Below are 18,708 nucleotides of genomic sequence, written 5' to 3' on the forward strand. Positions count from 1 at the left end.
AGACCGTATACTACCAAGACGTACGGTCTGCTTGGTCTTCCTAGTATCGTGGTACAGATTAGATTCATGCAAGTTGGTATGTCGAATGCAGTATTTTAACCAATTCCTCTCTTTGTTCCTTCGTAAATAGAAAATAACTCGCAAATTATTACGAACTTACACTCAATTGTGTTGAAAAAGTTTGTGAAATATACAAATAAAAATTTTCTTTATCTTTTGGCACCGTTTTTGTGACATACTAAAAAATAAGACCATGCAGTTTGACCATCTTGTACAATTCCTAAAATCGTTAGACTTAACCTTCTCAATTGAACCATAATAGCACTAGAAACTAATAAAATAAGACATCATAAAAAACGTACGTATCTCAATTGTTTGATTGCATCACGCTTTCGCGTCTACGCATGGTATGTGACTTCACCTTTAAAAACTGCAAAAGTTTCTACACTTTTTTTGGCGGCGTTATGTTTCCGTACATCAACTTTGTATTTTCACATGTGGGAAACCTGATTGCTAAAGATTATTCCAATACCTATTTTTCATCACTTGCACATGCAGTTAATATAAACAAGTCAAGTATCGTATCTACCTATATTACTCCGTTTTCCTTTTGTTTAAATAGATTTAATATTTTTTAACTTATAGTTCGTAACTAAAGTATTTAAACATTCCAAAAATTCAGATTGATTATTATAAATGAATCCTTTTAGTTTATGCCCTTCACAAGGACTTTTATTCTGCTCGGTGCCACTATTAACCAAACGTTGCAAGGGAGATATAGGATATAGAATATCTCTTTGTTTCTTGGATTTTGTATACCAGTGATATGTTCAGTATAAGCGAACTTTGTTGCATGTTTTGTTGTCCTCCCTGCCCTGGGCCTATTGCAGCTAAATTAGCTTTTCAACCTCCTGATCCAACATACAAATTAACACCCGCAGATGACAATAATGTGAAATATAACTTGCATTTTTATGATAGAGCTGAATGGCAATATTCTGAAAGAGATAAATCAAAAGTGGAAGCATTTTTTACACGTACATCGCGTGGCAATAACATTACATGTATATATGTTCGCTGTAGTAAAAATGCGAAATATACCTTGCTCTTCTCCCATGGTAATGCTGTTGACTTGGGACAGATGAGTAGTTTTTATATATCATTAGGATCCCAACTTAATTGTAACATTTTTGGGTACGATTATTCTGGATATGGCATGAGTGGTGGAAAACCATCCGAAAAAAATTTGTACGCCGACATTGAAGCAGCCTGGCAAGCCTTGAGGTCAAGGTACTTCCTATATCAAACTTAATTGGGCATTTATCCAAACTGTATTTACATTACTTTAGGTTCAACATTAATCCAGAATCTATTATTCTTTATGGCCAAAGCATTGGTACCGTTCCTACTGTGGATTTAGCCACAAAGCATGAGGTGGGAGCTGTAATACTTCATTCTCCTTTAATGTCTGGGCTAAGAGTTGTTTTCCGGAACACAAAAAGAACATGGTTTTTCGACGCTTTTCCAAGGTATGTTATTTTGAGATATTCATACACATAAAATAATAAAACGAATTAAATCAGTATCGATAAAGTGTCCAAAGTTAAATCACCTGTTTTGGTGATTCATGGAACAGAAGATGAAGTAATTGACTTTTCCCACGGTATCGGTATTTATGAGAGATGCACGAAAGCTGTTGAACCGCTATGGGTAGAGGTGAGTTTAGCATTCACTTAAGTATGTAAAATTAAGACTTTATTATTATTATTAGATGGTTGTTTTCTAATCATATTATTCATACCAGTAAGCGATTCAAGTTAAAGGTCAATGAAATACCATTTTATTTTAGATGTCGATAATCAAACATAATTTTCGGTTTATTTCTTTCTTTTTTTTCTAATTTATGTAATTCTAATTTTTTTATATAATTGAAAATGAAAGCTAGTATACCACACACAAATCATGGTATGACACTTTTCGACCTCTTGGTTAGGAGTTATTGCATCAGATACCTTTAGCTGTGAAGGCTTTTAAGGACATACATTGCTAGGTTGTACTTATATCGAATTTATTGCAAAATGCAATTCGAAACATGCACCCCTTTATTTCACACTATGTTTATAAGTACGAAAATTGTCTATTAAATGATTGTGAAATATGCCGCATTTTATTGAACGACAAAGTCATACGACGAATCACAAGGTCTGTTCGCGTACTTTTCCAGTAACAATTTGCTGTAGAGTAAGGCTATTTTTTCTTGTTTGAACCGTTGAGTGGAGCGGACGTATTGTTATTTACTCCGCAAGAATTTTCCTGCAACTCGTAATAGGTCATTATTTTTGGAGGAAAATTTTAAGTCACTCATGAATAGCTGCGATAGAGGTATCCATTAGGCGGTTGATGATCTTCGTCTGTTTCCAGTGGAGCGGCAGATCTAGAGCCATGGAGTAAGCTTAGAATGTACTCCAAAGTCCAAACAGCTGCGGTGGTGGTATCAGGCCGTATCATGTTGTGTGCTACTGAAACCTCTGGTCAGCAGGGGCTTTTCACGAAGACACCTGGTTCGAGTCTAAAGGACAAGGCCGAACTTATTCTTTCTTCGCATGCCTGTAATTTGCCTAGGCCATCGGCCTTCCCTGGCAATCCAACACTCTCTTTAAGAGGTTGGAATAATAGAAGACGCATCGCTCTCAGGTTTATTGAGAGGCTTGGTGCGAGTGATCCTATGACTCTCACTAATAGGGAGGGAGATTCCCTAAATTGGGCTAGGGAATTCGCTGCTCAGGCCCCAAAGACTACACGTCTAAATTCGGAAACAGCACCGCAGTCAGCCAAAAGGCTGCGGTCACCTCGAGGGCATCCCATACATAAAAAAACTAGGGCGAACAACAGTAAGATAGGTCCAATAACCTTTGCTAATGTCGCTAGGGACAGTTTGATGTCAGTTGTCGACAAGGGAGAAGAACAGTGCTGCATACCTAGGAATAATTGGAGTGGGATAGTCAATGGACTGTAATCAGTATACTCCGATGTCCTTGCGGAATTTCCTGGGTCTCCTCCGGTTTGTGACGATGCAGGCTGGTATCGAGGACGATACAAACTAATTGCCATCGGGGATCAACGCTAAATTAAAATGTATTGTTGTGCGCTGAAGAAGATTGCTGGGGTCTGGCCAGGTGCAGCATTAGATTTAGGCAAGACGTAAGATATTCCTTCTCTACCAATGTCGCATGCTTGGTTACCAAGGATTCCCTCAGATCCTGAAGCGATACTTGGAAGACTAAGTGAATGTAATCCCAATCTCTCAACCACCGACTGGAAGTTTGGTAGATTGGATGAGGCTGTTGGTGACCGGAGACATGCAGTATTCGTACTAAACTCTGGCTCTCAACAACAAGTCTGACAATCCCATGGCAGCCGGTTGTACGCACCGGATTGACCCGATGGAATCCTCATCGGCAAGGACTGCCGCCTCAGTGTACGTGTTCGTCTTTTTTCGTCATGGGACGGAGTGCCTTCTCCGTACGCTTCTGGTCCGTGCCGGGATTGAAAAGAACCCCGGACCCTGGTTCTGTCCGGTTAGCCAGAACCGCCTTCATCATCGGTCGGTGTCGGTGAGGTGTAACCGGTGCTTGGAGTGGGTACATTTCCGTCCTTGCTCTGGCCTAACTTCGCTACGGGAGTATAGTCATACTGGCTATGTCGCTAGTGCTGTGCGAACATAGCCAGCAGTGGGTCACAAGCGTCGCCTTCGGCGTCCTCGTCGTCGGACTATGTGACCCCCCCGACCTCTCCCGTACGGCAATTTATGCAACGGCAGCACCCTAGCCCTACTATTGCCAGGCCAGTGCCGGGAAGTGTATCGTTCTTGCAGTTAAACTGCAACGGACTACGTGGCAAGATTGATGAGATCGTTACAATGTGCTACGTAAGGATCGCTCAAGGAATGGAGGTGGGGTATTGGCCTTCGTTATACACCATTCCGTGCAGTATAGACCTATCTCGCCTGCGCTTGACGCTAGTGACCCATACATGGAATGTATGAGGGTAGCAGTCAGGTCTAGTACTGGATAGAGATATACAACGTGTACATACCGCCGGTTGGTAGCTGTGCCCCGATTAATGGCCAGGCTTACAACCCCGACATAAGTGGGTTGCTATCTGGCCATAGTCGTCTGGTTCTAGGGGATTTTAATGCACATCACACGTCATGGCATTCTCCCCTAGGTAACGACCACCGTGGCATAGCTTTGGCAGGGCAGATAGATAGCTCCACGTTTTGCACGGTGAATGAGGATGCCCCCACTAGGATTACGAGGAAGTGCAGCAGCTCGCCAGACATCTCAATTGCATCCCCTGATCTCCTGAGTGACGTATCCTGGCAAGCTGTCATCTATTTGGGGTCAGATCACCTCCCCATAAATCTCACAATCGACCGACCACCCGACTTCATAACCTCTGAGCGCCGGACGTTCATCAATTATAAGAAGGCCGATTGGACTGGCTTCAGAGAGTATACCAATCGCCGCTTCAATGAGCTGCCACCCCTCTCTGATGTGCTTGTGGCCGAGAGGAAATTCCGAGACATAATCAACGCAGCTGCCGCTAGCTTTATACCAGCCGGTCGAATACCACAAGTGCGACCCAATTTCCCGGCGCAAGCAGTGGTACTCGCAGACGAGCGTGATGGGATTCGTGCTATGGACCCCGCTAACCCCAGAATCAGCGAGCTGAATCTGGAAATAAACAGGGTAGTCAACGAACATAAGCGGAATTTGTGGCTGGAATACTTGGAGCAATGTAACTTAGGCACCGGTGCAGGCAAACTGTGGACCACTGTTAAGTCTCTCTCGAACCCCGGTAGACGGGATGACAGGACCTCAGTCACTTTTGGCGAGATAACCGTGACTGATCCGAAGAGATGCGCCAGGTTGTTCAACCGTCAATTTATTGTGCATCCCGAGAGAGACAGGGCAAGGAGGAGAGCCATTCGCCGTATTCGTGGTCTCCAAGCCAATGAACAGCCATCACAATTTACCGTGTTCGAAGTTACGAATGTCATCCGTGGCGCCAAATCTTCCAAGGTGTTGGGCCCCGACTGAATCTCTACATTGATGCTGAAGAATCTGGATTCACTTGGAGTTGAGTACCTTACCACTGTCCTTAACCTGTCATTGAACACTCTTATAGTTCCCGATGTCTGGAAAATGGGCAGAGTGATCCCGCAACTAAAGCCTGGAAAATACCCGAGTTTGGGGGAGTCGTACAGACCGATCTCCCTTCTCTCACCAGTGGCTTGAAGCATTACTCCTCCCGAACCTCGTAGGAGTATTTCCATTCGCCGAGCATCAACATGGATTTCGGAGACTGCACAGCACAACAACAGCTTTGCATGCCATCACCACACACATTTGCCGTGGCTTCAATCAACCCAGGCCATGTTATAGGACGGTCCTCGTGGCACTGGACCTATCGAAGGCATTCGACACGGTCAGCCATGCCAAATTATTTGAGGACATCGCCAACACGTCCCTCCAACCAGGCCTGAAACGTTGGGTCGCGAATTATCTGTGTGGCCGCCAGTCATTTGTGGAATTTAGGGATAAGAAGTCGAAACACCGTAGAGTGAAACAGGGAGTTCCACAAGGTGGGGTGATATCTCCGGCTCTGTTTAACCTCTACCTATCCTCCATCCCACCCCCTCCAGACGGCATAGAGATCGTATCATATGCGGACGATTGTACGATCATGGCATCAGGCCCCCCACCCATTGATGACATCTGCGATAGGTTGAACGTCTACCTCAACGAGCTTGCCTCATTTTTCGCTGCAAGAAATTTGAAGATATCCGCCACCAAATCTTCAGCCACACTCTTCACTAGAAGTACGCGTGAGGTGAATACTGGGCTGACTGTGATGGTCGGTGAAGAAATGATTCCGACCATCAAGTGTCCCAAAATACTTGGCGTCACATTTGACAGCTCCTACACTTTCTCCCCACATGCCACAGCAATCTGCAATAAAGTTAAAAGTAGAAACAAGGTCCTCAAGTCACTCGCTGGCAGCACTTGGGGTGCTGACAAAGAAACCTTGTTGACCACGTACAAAGCAATTGGCCGGTCTGTGGTAAGTTATGCAGCGCCAGTGTGGTCACGTCAACTTTGTGACACACAGTGGAATAATATTCAGATCTGTCAGAATGCCGCCCTCCGAACTGCGACGGGCTGTCTCCTCAGTTCTCATGTGGACCAACTCCATCAGGAGACAAAGGTCCTACCAGTGCGAAGACATAACTACATGCTGTCTAAGCAATACCTTTTGGGCTGTTATCGCAGAAATCATCCAAATCATCATCTTGTGGATAGATACCCACCGCCCAGAAGCCTTAAGGTGGGTTCAGCGCTACAAGAGAGAACCTCTAGATCAAGCGGGTCTGAACAACATTCATGCAGACACGGTAGCAGACGCGTTAATTGGCTACCAGGTGAATGTAGTCCTTGGAGAACGACCGCCACCCAATGCACCCGAAGAAATCGATCCCCCGGCAAACCAGAGTTGTTCTGGCTCAATTACGTTCCGGCAGATGCAGCCGCCTCAATTCCTACAGAGCTAGGATTGATGCCGACGTGCAAGATGTATGTCACGATAGTAACCAGGGACCGCACGATGCACGTCACCTGTTTAACTGCCCGGCCAGACCCACTCGACTCAGACCCAGATCCCTGTGGACGCACCCCATCTTAGTCGGGGAGTTCCTGGGTCTTGACACTCAACAGAATCAAGCAGACGAAAGATAGAACACAATAAACTGCTACAACAACAACAACAACAAGTCTGAAGGGGTTGTATCCTACGGATTCGACAAGTTGAAACTGAAGCTTTATAGAAGCGGTGGGGTTGTGGAATCAAGAGACGACTAGCAATTGTTGCTGAACACTTGCCTGAGGAACTATCGACCACATCGCTAAAGTCTGGCGGATTGGAGGAGACTGACAATTCCTCTGCCACAATCTATACGGGAGTGGATGGCATCGGAGCGGAACTTGATGGGGAATCAGGACTCGATGGGAAAGCAGGAGACGACTAGCAGTTGTTGCTGAACACTTGCCTGAGGAACTATCGACCACATCGCTAAAGTCTGGCGGATTGGAGGAGACTGAAAATTCTTCTGCCACAATCTATACGGGAGGGAATGACATCGAAGCGGAACTCGACAGGTGGGTCACAAAGTTGGACTGGGCTCAAAGTGCCCGCCAGCGGGGAAGTACGGAACTCAGAATGTACTTCAACAGCAGCAGTTAGTTTAAGAATCTAAGAAGAAATCGTTCGCACCGCAAATGCCCAGTGTCCTGAGGAAGAGTGGTTCCACAGTTTTCTCACCTGCCCCTGGATGCGTACGGAACTTCATCATGACAAGTTCAAACGAATCTTTTGAGGATGTGAGGTAGAAATTCTGAATCCTAACTATGGTACGGTTTCTACAGATAAATATCCACCATTGTAAGGCCGCTTCGGCGGCACTAAAGGTCCTCCTGATGGCTGGGGGATTTGACGTTGTTCTTATGCAAGAACCATGGTTGTTGTTGTTGTTGTTGTAGCAGTTTATTGTGTACTATCTTTCGTCTGCTTGATTCTGTTGAGTGTCAAGACCCAGGAACTCCCCGACTAAGATGGGGTGCGTCCACAGGGATGTGGGTCTGAGTCGAGTGGGTCTGGCCGGGCAGTTAAACAGGTGACGTGTATCGTGCGGTCCCTGGTTACAGTCGGGACATACATCTTGCACGTCGGCATCAATCCTAGCTCTGTGGGAATTGAGGCGGCTGCATCTGCCGGAACGTAATTGAGCCAGAATCACTCTGGTTTGCCGGGGGAGGTCGATTTCTTCGGGTGCAATGGGTGGCGGTCGTACTCCAAGGACTACATTCACCCGGTAGCCAGTTAACGCGTCTGCTACCGTGTCTGCATGAATGTTGTTCAGACCCGCTTGATATGCCGCTTGATCTAGAGGTTCTCTCTTGTAGCGCTGGACCTCACGCTCTAGATCATGTAGATCTACCTTAAGGCTTCTGGGCGGTGGGTATCTATCCACAAGATGATGATTTGGATGATTTCTGCGATAACAGCCCAAAAGGTATTGCTTAGACAGCATGTAGTTATGTCTTCGCACTGGTAGGATCTTTGTCTCCTGGTGGAGGTGGTCCACATGAGAACTAAGGAGGCAGCCCGTCGCAGTTCGGAGGGCGGCATTCTGACAGATCTGAATATTATTCCACTGCGTGTCACAAAGCTGACGTGACCACACTGGCGCTGCATAACTTACCACAGACCGGCCAATTGCTTTGTACGTGGTCAACAAGGTTTCTTTGTCTGCACCCCAAGTGCTGCCAGCGAGTGACTTGAGGACCTTGTTTCTACTTTTGACTTTATTGCAGATTGCTGTGGCATGTGGGGAGAAAGTGTAGGAGCTGTCAAATGTGACGCCAAGTATTTTGGGACACTTGATGGTCGGAATCAATTCTCCATCGACCATCACAGTCAGCTCAGAATTCACCTCACGCGTATTTGTAGTGAACAGTGTGGCTGAAGATTTGGTGGCGGATATCTTCAGATTTCTTGCAGCGAAATATGAGGCAAGCTCGTTGAGGTAGACGTTCAACCTATCGCAGATGTCATCAATGGGTGGGGGGCCTGATGCCAAGATCGTACAGTCGTCCGCATATGATACGATCTCTATGCCGTCTGGAGGAGGTGGGATGGAGGAAAGGTAGAGGTTAAACAGAGCCGGAGATATCACCCCGCCTTGGGGAACTCCCTGTTTCACTCTACGGTGTTTTGACTTCTTATCCCTAAATTCCACAAATGACTGGCGGCCACACAGATAATTCGCGACCCAACGTTTAAGGCCTGGCTGGAGGGACGTGTTGGCGATGTCCTCAAATAATTTGGCATGGCTGACCGTGTCGAATGCCTTCGATAGGTCCAATGCCACGAGGACCGTCCTATCACATGGCCTGGGTTGATTGAAGCCACGGCAAATGTGTGTGGTGATGGCATGCAAAGCTGTTGTTGTGCTGTGCAGTCTCCGAAATCCGTGTTGAAGAACCATGGTTGTGTGGAGGAATGGTTCATGGACTAAGAATTTCGGGCTTTAAACTTCTCAAGGGTACGGGGAATGGGAGACACAGAACCTGTATTATTGCAAAGGGTAGTCTAAATGTTTTTCTTCTTCCGTCGCTAAGCACTGAAGATTTAGTAGTAGCCAGCCTTGAAATAAACATTACTCATTATATAAACATCTCATTACTGGCTGGCTTCCCTATATATGGCACACGATTCAGAGATGCCGCCTTCAGACCTTAGGTCGCTGGTTGAAGCTGCCTCTGTAGGGAAGAAAAGCCTCATTATAGGAAGTGATGCTAATGCACATCACCAGATATGGGGAAGTTCGAATGTCAACGAAAAGGGTGAGCTGCTTATTGAATATATTATAAGTTGCAATCTGGCGATTTGTAATAAAGGGGAAAACCCGATCTTTATTACCAGGAACAGGCAGGAGGTACTAGATATTACGTTTGTATCGGAAGACATAAGTGGAAGAAAATGCGACGGGCAAGTGCTGGATGACCACACCTTCTCTGACCATCGTTATTTTAGTTTTAGCCTTGGAGAAAATACTGCAAAAATGGTCCCTCGGCTAAATAAAAGAAAGGCGGATTGGGATAATCCACACAAATTCTGCACGTCTATCTCTTCTAGATTAGAAAAGGAAGTGGAAACTACGGAGGATATAGACATAGTGGTCAAGCGGATAACGAAGGCTGAATGACTCGCTTGTGTCAGCTTGCTCTAGTGCCAAGCCAAGGGGCAAACAGCGACCGCCATGGTGGACCCTAGAGCTGATTGGTCTAAGGAAGGACTGCAGAAAACTCTTTAACAGAGCGAAAGCTACAAGAGCACAACCGCCTTGGTGGATCCCAGAGCAGGTTGGTCTAAGGATGGACTGCAGAAAACTCTCCAACGGAGTAAAAACCACAATAGCACTACACGATTAGGACATGTATAAGGCTAAGCTAAGAAAACATAAGGGTGAGCTTATAAGGGCTCAGAACAAATCCTTGGGAGAATTCTGCAGTTTCATGGAGGATACGTCTGAAGCCTCTAGGCTAAGGAAGATTCTGTCTTCGGGGCAAATTACGGTGGGGTATATTCAGAATTCAGAGAATATATTTTGTTGTTATTGTAGCAGTTTATTGTGTTCTATCTTTCGTTTGCTTGATTCTGTTGAGTGTCAAGACCCAGGAACTCTGCGACTAAGATGGGGTGCGTCCACAGCGATCTGGGTCTGAGACGAGTGGGTCTGGCCGGGCAGTTAAACAGGTGACGTGCATCGTGCGGTCCCTGGTTACTATCGTGACATACATCTTGCACGTCGGTATCAATCCTAGCTCTGTAGGAATTGAGGCGGCTGCATCTGTCGGAACGTAATTGAGCCAGAACTACTCTGGTTTGCCGGGGGAGGGCGATTTCTTCAGGTGCAATGGGTGGCGGTCGTTCTCCAAGGACTACATTCACCCGGTAGCTAATTACCGCATGGATGTTGTTTAGACCTGCTTGATATGCCGCTTGATCTAGAGTTTCTCTCTTGTAGCTCTGAACCCCACGCTCTTGATCACGTAGATTTACCTTAAGGCTTCTGGACGGTGGATATCTATCCATAAGATGTTGATTTGGATGGTCTCTGCGATAACAGCCCAAAAGGTATTGGTATAGACATGTAGTTATGTCTTTGCACTGGTAGGATCTTTGTCTCCTGATGGAGGTGGTCCACATGAGAACAGAGGAGACAGCCCGTCGCAGTTCGAAGGGCGGCATTCTGACAGATCTGAATATTATTCCACTGCGTGGCCAATTGCTTTGTACGTGGTGAACAAGGTTTCTTTGTCTGCACCCCAAGTGCTGCCGGCAAGTGACTTGAGGACCTTGTTTCTACTTTTGACTTTATTGAAGATTGCTGTGACATGTGGGGAGTAAGAGCTGTCAAATCGACATCCATCGACCATCACAGTCAGCTCAGTATTCACCTCACGCATATTTGTAGTGAACAATGTGGCTGAAGATTTGGTGGCGGATACCTTCAGATTTCGTACAATCGTCCGCATATGACGCGATCTCTATGCCGTCTGGAGGGGGTGGATTGGAGGATAGATAGAGGTTAAACAGTGCCGGAGATATCACACCACCTTGGGGAACTCCCTGTTTCACTCTACGGTGCTTCGACTTCTTATTCCTAAATTCCAAAAATGCCTGGCGACCACACATATAATTCACGACCCATCGTTTCAGGCCCGGCTGGAGGAACGTGTTGGCGATGTCCTCAAATAATTTTGCATGGCTGACCGTGTCGAATGCTTTCGATAGGTCCAGTGCCACGAGGACCGTCCTATCACATGGCCTGGTCTGATTGAAGCCACAGCAAATGTGTGTGGTTATGGCATGCAAAGCTGTTGTTGTGCTGTGCAGTCTTCGAAATCCATGTTGATGCTCGGCGAATGGAAATTCTCCTACGAGGCTAGAGAGGAGTAATGCCTCAAGCGTCTTTGCCACTGGTGATCGGTCTGTACGACTCCTCCTTGCCCTGTCACTCGAGGGATGCGCAAACTTCTCACATATCAATGTGTGCAGTCCGATACAAGTTTAAGCTCAATGACCACCGCTGACATTTTTTTCTGATGGTCTCGCCAGGATTCGAACCCAGGCGTTCAGCTTCATAGGCAGACATGCTAACCTCTGCGCTACGGTGGCCTCGTTGACAACCCTGTTTATTTCCAGATTCGGCTCGCTGATTCTGGGGTTAGCGGGGTCCATACCACGAATCCCATCACGCTCGTCTGCGAGTACCACTGCTTGCGCCGGGAAATTGGGCCGCACTTGGGGTATTCGACCGACCACTATAAAGCGAGCGACTGCTGCGTTAATGATGTCTCGGAATTTCCTCTCGGCCACTAGCACATCAGAGGGGGTGGCAGTTCACTGAAGCGGCGTGGAGCTTTCAATCTGCCCTGCCAAAGCTATGCCACGCTGGTCGTTACCTAGGGGAGAATGCCATGACGTGTGATGCGCATTAAAGTCCCCTAGAACAGGTCGATTATGGCCAGATAGCAACCCACTTATGTCGGAGTTGTAAGCCTGGCCATTAATCGGGACACAGCTACCAACCGGCGGTATGTACACGTTGTATAGCTCTATCTCGGCAGTACCGGACCTGACTGCTATCCCCATGCATTCCATATAGGGGTCACTAGCGCCATGCGCAGGCGGGATAGGTCTATATTGCACGGAATGGTGTATCACAAAGGCCAATCCCCCACCTCCATTCCTTGAGCGATCCTTAGGTCAGCTTTGTCTCCTGGATCGCTACGACCAATATGGTCTTCCCACTCATAAAGTCCACAATCTTATCGATCTTGCCACGAAGTCCGTTGCAGTTTAACTGCAAAAATGATAGACTTCCCGGCACTGTCCTGGCAATATTTGGACTGGGATGCTGTCGTTGCGTAAATTGTCGTACGGGAGAGGTCGAGGGGGTCACATAGTTCGACAACGAGGACGCAGAAGGCGACGACGACGCTTGTGAACCACTGCTGGCTATGTTCGCACAGAACTTTGCGACATAACCAGTATGACTATATTCCCGTAGTGAAGTGAGGCCAGAGGAAAGATCGGAAATGTACCCACTCCATGCATCGGTTACACCTCACCGACCGATGATGTAGGCGGTTCTGACAAACCGAACCAGGGTCCGGGGTTCTTTTTAATCCCGGCACGGACTAGAAGCGTGCGGACAAGGCACTCTGGGATGTGCCTCTCCCATAACGAAAAAGACGAACACATACACTGAAGGGCCAGCCCTTGACGATGAGAATTCCATCGGGTCAATCCGGTGCGTATAACCGGCTGCCATGGGATTGCTGAGAACGTATGGACAATGTCAAGTGAAATAACACTAGAACTACTCGTTGATACACATTTTCCGGGAAATTCTCCAACGGACAATGTGCTGCCAGAATAGGTTGTCACTGATATGCATTCGTCGGAGGCCATTAAGGAAATTGTGTCTGATCCGAAAATCCTTTTGACGATAAATAGTTTCGACTCCTTTAAGTTGCCAGGCTCTGATGATGTATCACCGGTTGAATTACAAGCTGTGTCTGATAGACTGGTTCCCTGGCTTAGGGAGATATACTCTGCTTGTATCAGAATGTCATATATATCTGTGGGATGGAGGGACACGAAGGTCATTTTCATTCCCATTAGTCTGTCATCCTTTATGCTGAGGACTCCTTTATGCTTGATAGAAACATATCTTAGGGCAAAGATCCCCGGAGATCGCCTGTCGCGGCAGCAGCATGCATATAGTAAAGGCAAATCCAATGAAACAGCCCTACACGACCTAGTCGGCTACATAGAGAGTTCTCTGTCAAGGAATATACAAGAGGGCATTTCTTGACATTGAAGCTTTGAATAATGAAAAACCGACGTCAACCATGAATGAGTTGGAATTTCTAGGCATCAACTATACCGTAAGAACCTTTTTAATCACTTACTTACATAGACCGCTTGCAGTTGTCAGACCTATAATGCTATATGGTGTTGTGGTCCGGATGCAAAGGATGGCTTCTTTGTGCATCACAGCCGCACTGAGGACGACACCATCTGATGCACTGAATTTAATGCTACATTGTGGCTAGATAAACTGCTTGTACCACTCCAGTGAGGCGTCTTCACTGTGTTTCCTTGATACCATGTCCGATGTTCCAGGCAGTGTGGATAACATCCTACCTGAGCCGCTTTTTAATACAAATTACTGTACCACTATTCCTGATTCTAGAACTGGTCATATCGAAAAGGTTACCCGACCACTGCAGTGTGTGTCAAACAGAGATCCTTGCAATTAAGGAAGTGGTTGTTGTTGTTGTTGTAGCAGTGTGTTGTACACTGAGGCGGCAGCTCTAGCCGATGGATAACTCCATCGGGTCAATCCGGTACGTACAACCGGCTGCCATGGGATTGAAGGAAGTGGTGGAATGGCTAAGATATAATGTCACTACGACGATGGGCATAAATATCTTCTCAGAGCCATTAAATTACTGGAGAACGTATTTCTGAGCTCTCGATTGTCGCAGATCTCTCAACGAGATGGCTGAACAGTTCCAAATTCACCTGTTCTGGGTGACGGGCCATAGAGATGTCCCAGGGAACTATAAAGCGGATGAGCTTGCGAGACTAGGAACTACCCTACACATTCCGGGACACTGAAATCTGTGGGTATGCCTCTAGCGACATGTAAGCTAAGTTTTCAGGACTAGGCCAGAAGGACAACGAATGATTGATGGTCACAAAGAGGGGGCTGTGAGCATTCAAAAACTATGTGGCCTAATCTAGACTTGACGTCTCAGTCATAGCGGATGTGAACATTCGCAGGTTATTGGGCTTTTAAAGCGATCTGGATGGTTCAACGGTAGGAACTAGGAGGCATCTTCCTTCTTCTGTTCCTGTGGTATCACTATGGACGAAAACTTCTAAGTGAGTCTGATGCCAGACTGCCACTTAACTTAACCTTACCTAAGGCCATTTTAGTCTCTTTAAAAAATTTGCAAGCATAAGTATGTGAACGACTTCCAGTGTAAATTTGCAGAAAACAGCTGATTTTTGTTTTGGTTGGTTTTTTTTATTTGCTTGCTTAGGAAAACAATTGTTTTAAAATAAAAAGTTCTGCCGATACTTGTGTGGTATTTTCCTTAGATAAACGTCCGTTTTTTTGACCCGAGAGTGGCAAGGCTAGAAGGGGAGCCATTTGTCGTATCAGTGCCTCTGGACAACCATAATAATTTATCGTGCACGAAGCTACGAATGTCACCCGTGATGCTGAAGAATCTAGATCTGCCTGGAGTGGAGTCCCTTACAATTGTCCTCAGCCTGTCTGAACACTATTATAGTACCCGATGTTTAGAATATGGGCAGTGTGATCCCATTACAGAAACCTGGAAATAATACGAGCAAGGGGGAGTCGTACAGACCGATTTCACTTCTCTCGACAGTAGCCAAGACGCATGAGGGACTAATCCTCCCGTTTGACAATTTGCATTCACCGAACAAAAGCATGCATTTCGAAGACGGAATAGAACTACAGCTGCATTACATCCATCACCGTACACAAAAGTAGAAACAACGTTCTCAAGTCCCTTGTCGGCAGCACTTGGTGTGCTGCTTATACTTTTTTCCCATTGAGGGACGTGTGGTCCCACGTCACCGTCGGGACACACATTCTGCACGTTAGCATCAATCCATGCTCTGTAGGAGTTAAGGCGGGTGCATCTGCCGGAGCCAAATTTCTTTAGGTGCAGTGGGAAGCGGTTGTTCTCCAAGGACTACATTCACCCGGTAGCTATTTAGCGCACCTACTACCGTATCTGTATAAATGTTGTCTAGACCCGCTTTATATGCCGCTTGATCTAGGAGTTCTCTCTTGAAGCGCTGAACCTCACGATCTAGATCATGTAGATCTACCTTAAGGCTTCTGGGCGGCAGTGATGATTTGGATGGTCTCTGCGATAACAGCCCAAAAGGTATTGTCTAGACATCATGTTGTTATGTATTCGCACTGGCAGGATCTTTGTCTCACAGACACTCAGTATTTGTGCAGGTGCCGGTGCCGTCCGTCCTCTCACTGAGACTTTCCGCTCGGTACCGCCGATTATCCGCGACTGCCATTGCAGCTACTCCGTATTCCACTATCCGCAATAGTGGAATGCTCCGCGCCCGGTAGCACACAGCTTAGCTTATCGCGACCAGCGTTACCGTAGGAAATTTTCAATTAGTTGTTCTTTTTACAAGTTGCACAAAAAGTGGCACATTTTTTCGGTTTTATTAAAAAAAATAGCAAACAAAAAAGCTAGGAGTAACAAAAAACAAAAGCATACAATAAACCTTCTGTTTTTTACATAAATAACATAAAAAAACTTGTTGAAATTGGTTCAAAATTTGGCACAATATTTTTTATAAAAAACAAAAATAAAACGTATATAACAAAACTAAACAATTTAGTTTCTTTTTATAAATAACATAAAAAAGTTGTATAAAGATAATTTTGGTCAATCCGAATCTTAGATTCCCACCACCGTAAATCAATTCTAGGTTTTCAGCCAAGACTTTTTGGAACCAAAAAGCCAAACTCAAATTTGGACGAACGAGCGGAATCCCAAAATCGATCTACGATCTACAGAACATGTATTTGTAGGATTTAGAATAAATGTTTTGACGTGTTGCGGTGGTGGGTATTTAAATACTTAAGTGATATATTTGACAAACATAAACAAACTATTTTTGTTTTGTCCAGTTACTCTCGTTCAGCTCAAAAATTTTATACAAACAAAAGATAATCGCTACATAGTTGTATTTTAGAACAAGTGGCACAAATAGATGGAAAAGTGGCGCAAAAATGTTAAAATTATTTCATATGGCAAGTATTCTGTACACTGGCTGCTGCCACGAATCTTCATTAAAAGTAAATAAAAATTAAACAAATTTAATAATTACCAATAAACAAAAATTTATTTTTTACTTACCTCTGCCTTTTTGATCCATTTTGGTGTTAGCTGTTGTATTTTCATGTAACAGCTGGTTTTCATAAAACAGCTGACCTTTATAAAACATCTGGTCAAAGTTATAAATTTCTGCTTGTCTGCTGATGGAGGTGGTCCACATGAGAACTGAGGAGACAGTCCGTCGCGGTTCAAAGGGTGGCATTCTGACAGATCTGAGTATTATTCCACTGTGTGTTACAGAGCTGACTAGGCCACACTCGCGCTGAAAACTTACCACAGACCGGCCAATTGATTTGTACGTGATAAACAAGATTTCTTAGTGGGGTCCGTACAACAAATCCCATCACGCTCGTCTGTGAGTACCACTGTCAGCGCCGTGAAATTGGGCCGCACTTGAGGTATTCGACCGGTTAATACAAAGCGAGCGGCTGTTGCGTTAATGATGTCTCGGAATTTCCTGTCGTCAACTAGCACTTTCGAGGGGGCTTGGTTCACTGAAGCGACGATTGGTATACTCTCTGAAGCCGACCCAATCGGCCTTCTTCTGATTGATAAACGTCCAGTGCTCAGAGGTTATGAAGTCGGGTGGTCGGTCGATTGTGAGAATTATGGGGAGGTAGTCTGATCATAAAGAAATGACGGCTTGTCAGGATACGCCACTCAGGAGATCGGGGGATGCAATGGAAATGTCTGGCGAGCTGCTGCATCTCCTCGTTATCGTAGTGGGGGCCTCCTCATTCACCGTGCAAAATGTGGAGATTTCAATATGCTCTGCCAAAGCTATGCGCCGTTGGTGGTTACCTAGGCGAGAATGCCATGAAACCTGATGCGCATTAAAGTCTCCTAGAACCAGGCGATTGTGGCCAGACAGTAGCCCATTCATGTCGATCTTGTACGCTTGGCCATTACCTGGGTCACAACTACCAACCGGCGGTTGTTGTTGCCACATTTTCATGTGGAGATGGCGATCATCATTAAAGTGAGCAAGCTCGTTCCGGTCCAAAGGACCTATCAAGGCGGGAACTTGGCGACTATTGGTTATTTGAAGGCGTTGTTGAGGGGTTTGCTAGCCATTTTGTGTTTAAAAGATTAGTTTAGTTTGTGTTAAAAGATGAGTTTAGTTTTTATTTGTAGCCCTTTCTTTCTTTTGTCGTTTTAATTTCCAATAGAACAGTTTTTGGTTTGTCTTTAAGTTTTAATTTTCACTTAAACTAATTTACAATGTGTTCTTTTAATTTATTTTTGTATGTTTATTTGGTGAATTCTTTTTTAGGTAGAAGTTTGGTCTTTTGTTTATATTCGCTGGAGGAATTTTCTTCATATGGCCAAGGCCGAGGTATTCAAGAATGACCTGGTCATATAATGCTTTGATGTCAGGTTTCGTACTGAGCATCTTTTCCATGCGCAGGTACTGCGCCATGACGATTTTTCTAAAATTTCCAATTTCTTTATCATTTTTGAAGGGTTGTGTAACTACGTATCTTCCTGATTTATCTCTGTAGGTCCTATATGTGTGTATGTCTTCGCAGATTTTATTCTCCTCTCACCTCAAAATATGTTTTTGGATATGGATTTTGTTTAGGGCCACTGCATTAAAAAGCGATACTTTCGTCCTTGATTGAGTCGATCGAACAATTGGTCACGCCACTATTCAGCCAAATACTGTCTTCAGTGTCGAAAGGGAACCAATTGGGGGCACCGGAACTGCGAAGTCGAAGATGAAAGGGCCAATGTCAAGTCCAATTAAAATGTTAATTGTTGTTGTTGTTGTTTTAATGTGGAGGTGCCGATCCTCGTCAAGCTCCTGTAGGTGAGCAAACTCGTTCCGGTCCAAAGGACCGATCGCGGCGGGAACAGGGTGGCCATTGGTTATTTAAAGGCACCAATAACTCGCCATGTTATATCAAGCATCGTAGGCACTCAGAATTTGTGCAAGAGCCGGTGCCACCCGACCTCTCATTGAGACTCTCCGCTCAATACCGCTGATTGTCCGCGACTGCAGTTACAGCTACTCCGGATGGAGCATTCCACTATCCGCAACTGGTGGACGTGCCTGATAGCTCGCAGCTAAGCTTCTGACAGCAATGAACACCACATAGATCGG

At 45.5% G+C, this 18,708-nt stretch overlaps 1 protein-coding gene across 6 annotated transcripts in view; it reads left to right on the forward strand.

Moving 5' to 3' along the window:
- Positions 1-502: 502 nt before the first annotated feature.
- Positions 503-18,708, forward strand: part of LOC106093609 (alpha/beta hydrolase domain-containing protein 17B) — an 84,317-nt gene continuing 66,111 nt past the window's right edge. For 2 of the 6 annotated variants that reach the window (XM_059361984.1, XM_059361985.1), the window contains exons 1-4: positions 503-576; positions 711-1,290; positions 1,350-1,529; positions 1,584-1,716. In XM_059361984.1, the coding sequence (XP_059217967.1) occupies positions 827-1,290; positions 1,350-1,529; positions 1,584-1,716 (777 nt within the window). In that variant the 5' untranslated portion in view covers positions 503-576; positions 711-826. Of the gene's footprint in view, positions 658-710; positions 1,291-1,349; positions 1,530-1,583; positions 1,717-16,194; positions 16,331-16,396; positions 16,519-18,708 lie in introns of those variants that run through there. The other 4 variants (XM_013260700.2, XM_013260703.2, XM_013260702.2 and 1 more) reach the window with 4 other exon arrangements.

The sequence above is a fragment of the Stomoxys calcitrans genome, chromosome 2 (assembly GCF_963082655.1).
Source record: "Stomoxys calcitrans chromosome 2, idStoCalc2.1, whole genome shotgun sequence".
Taxonomy (NCBI): Eukaryota; Metazoa; Arthropoda; class Insecta; order Diptera; family Muscidae; genus Stomoxys; species Stomoxys calcitrans.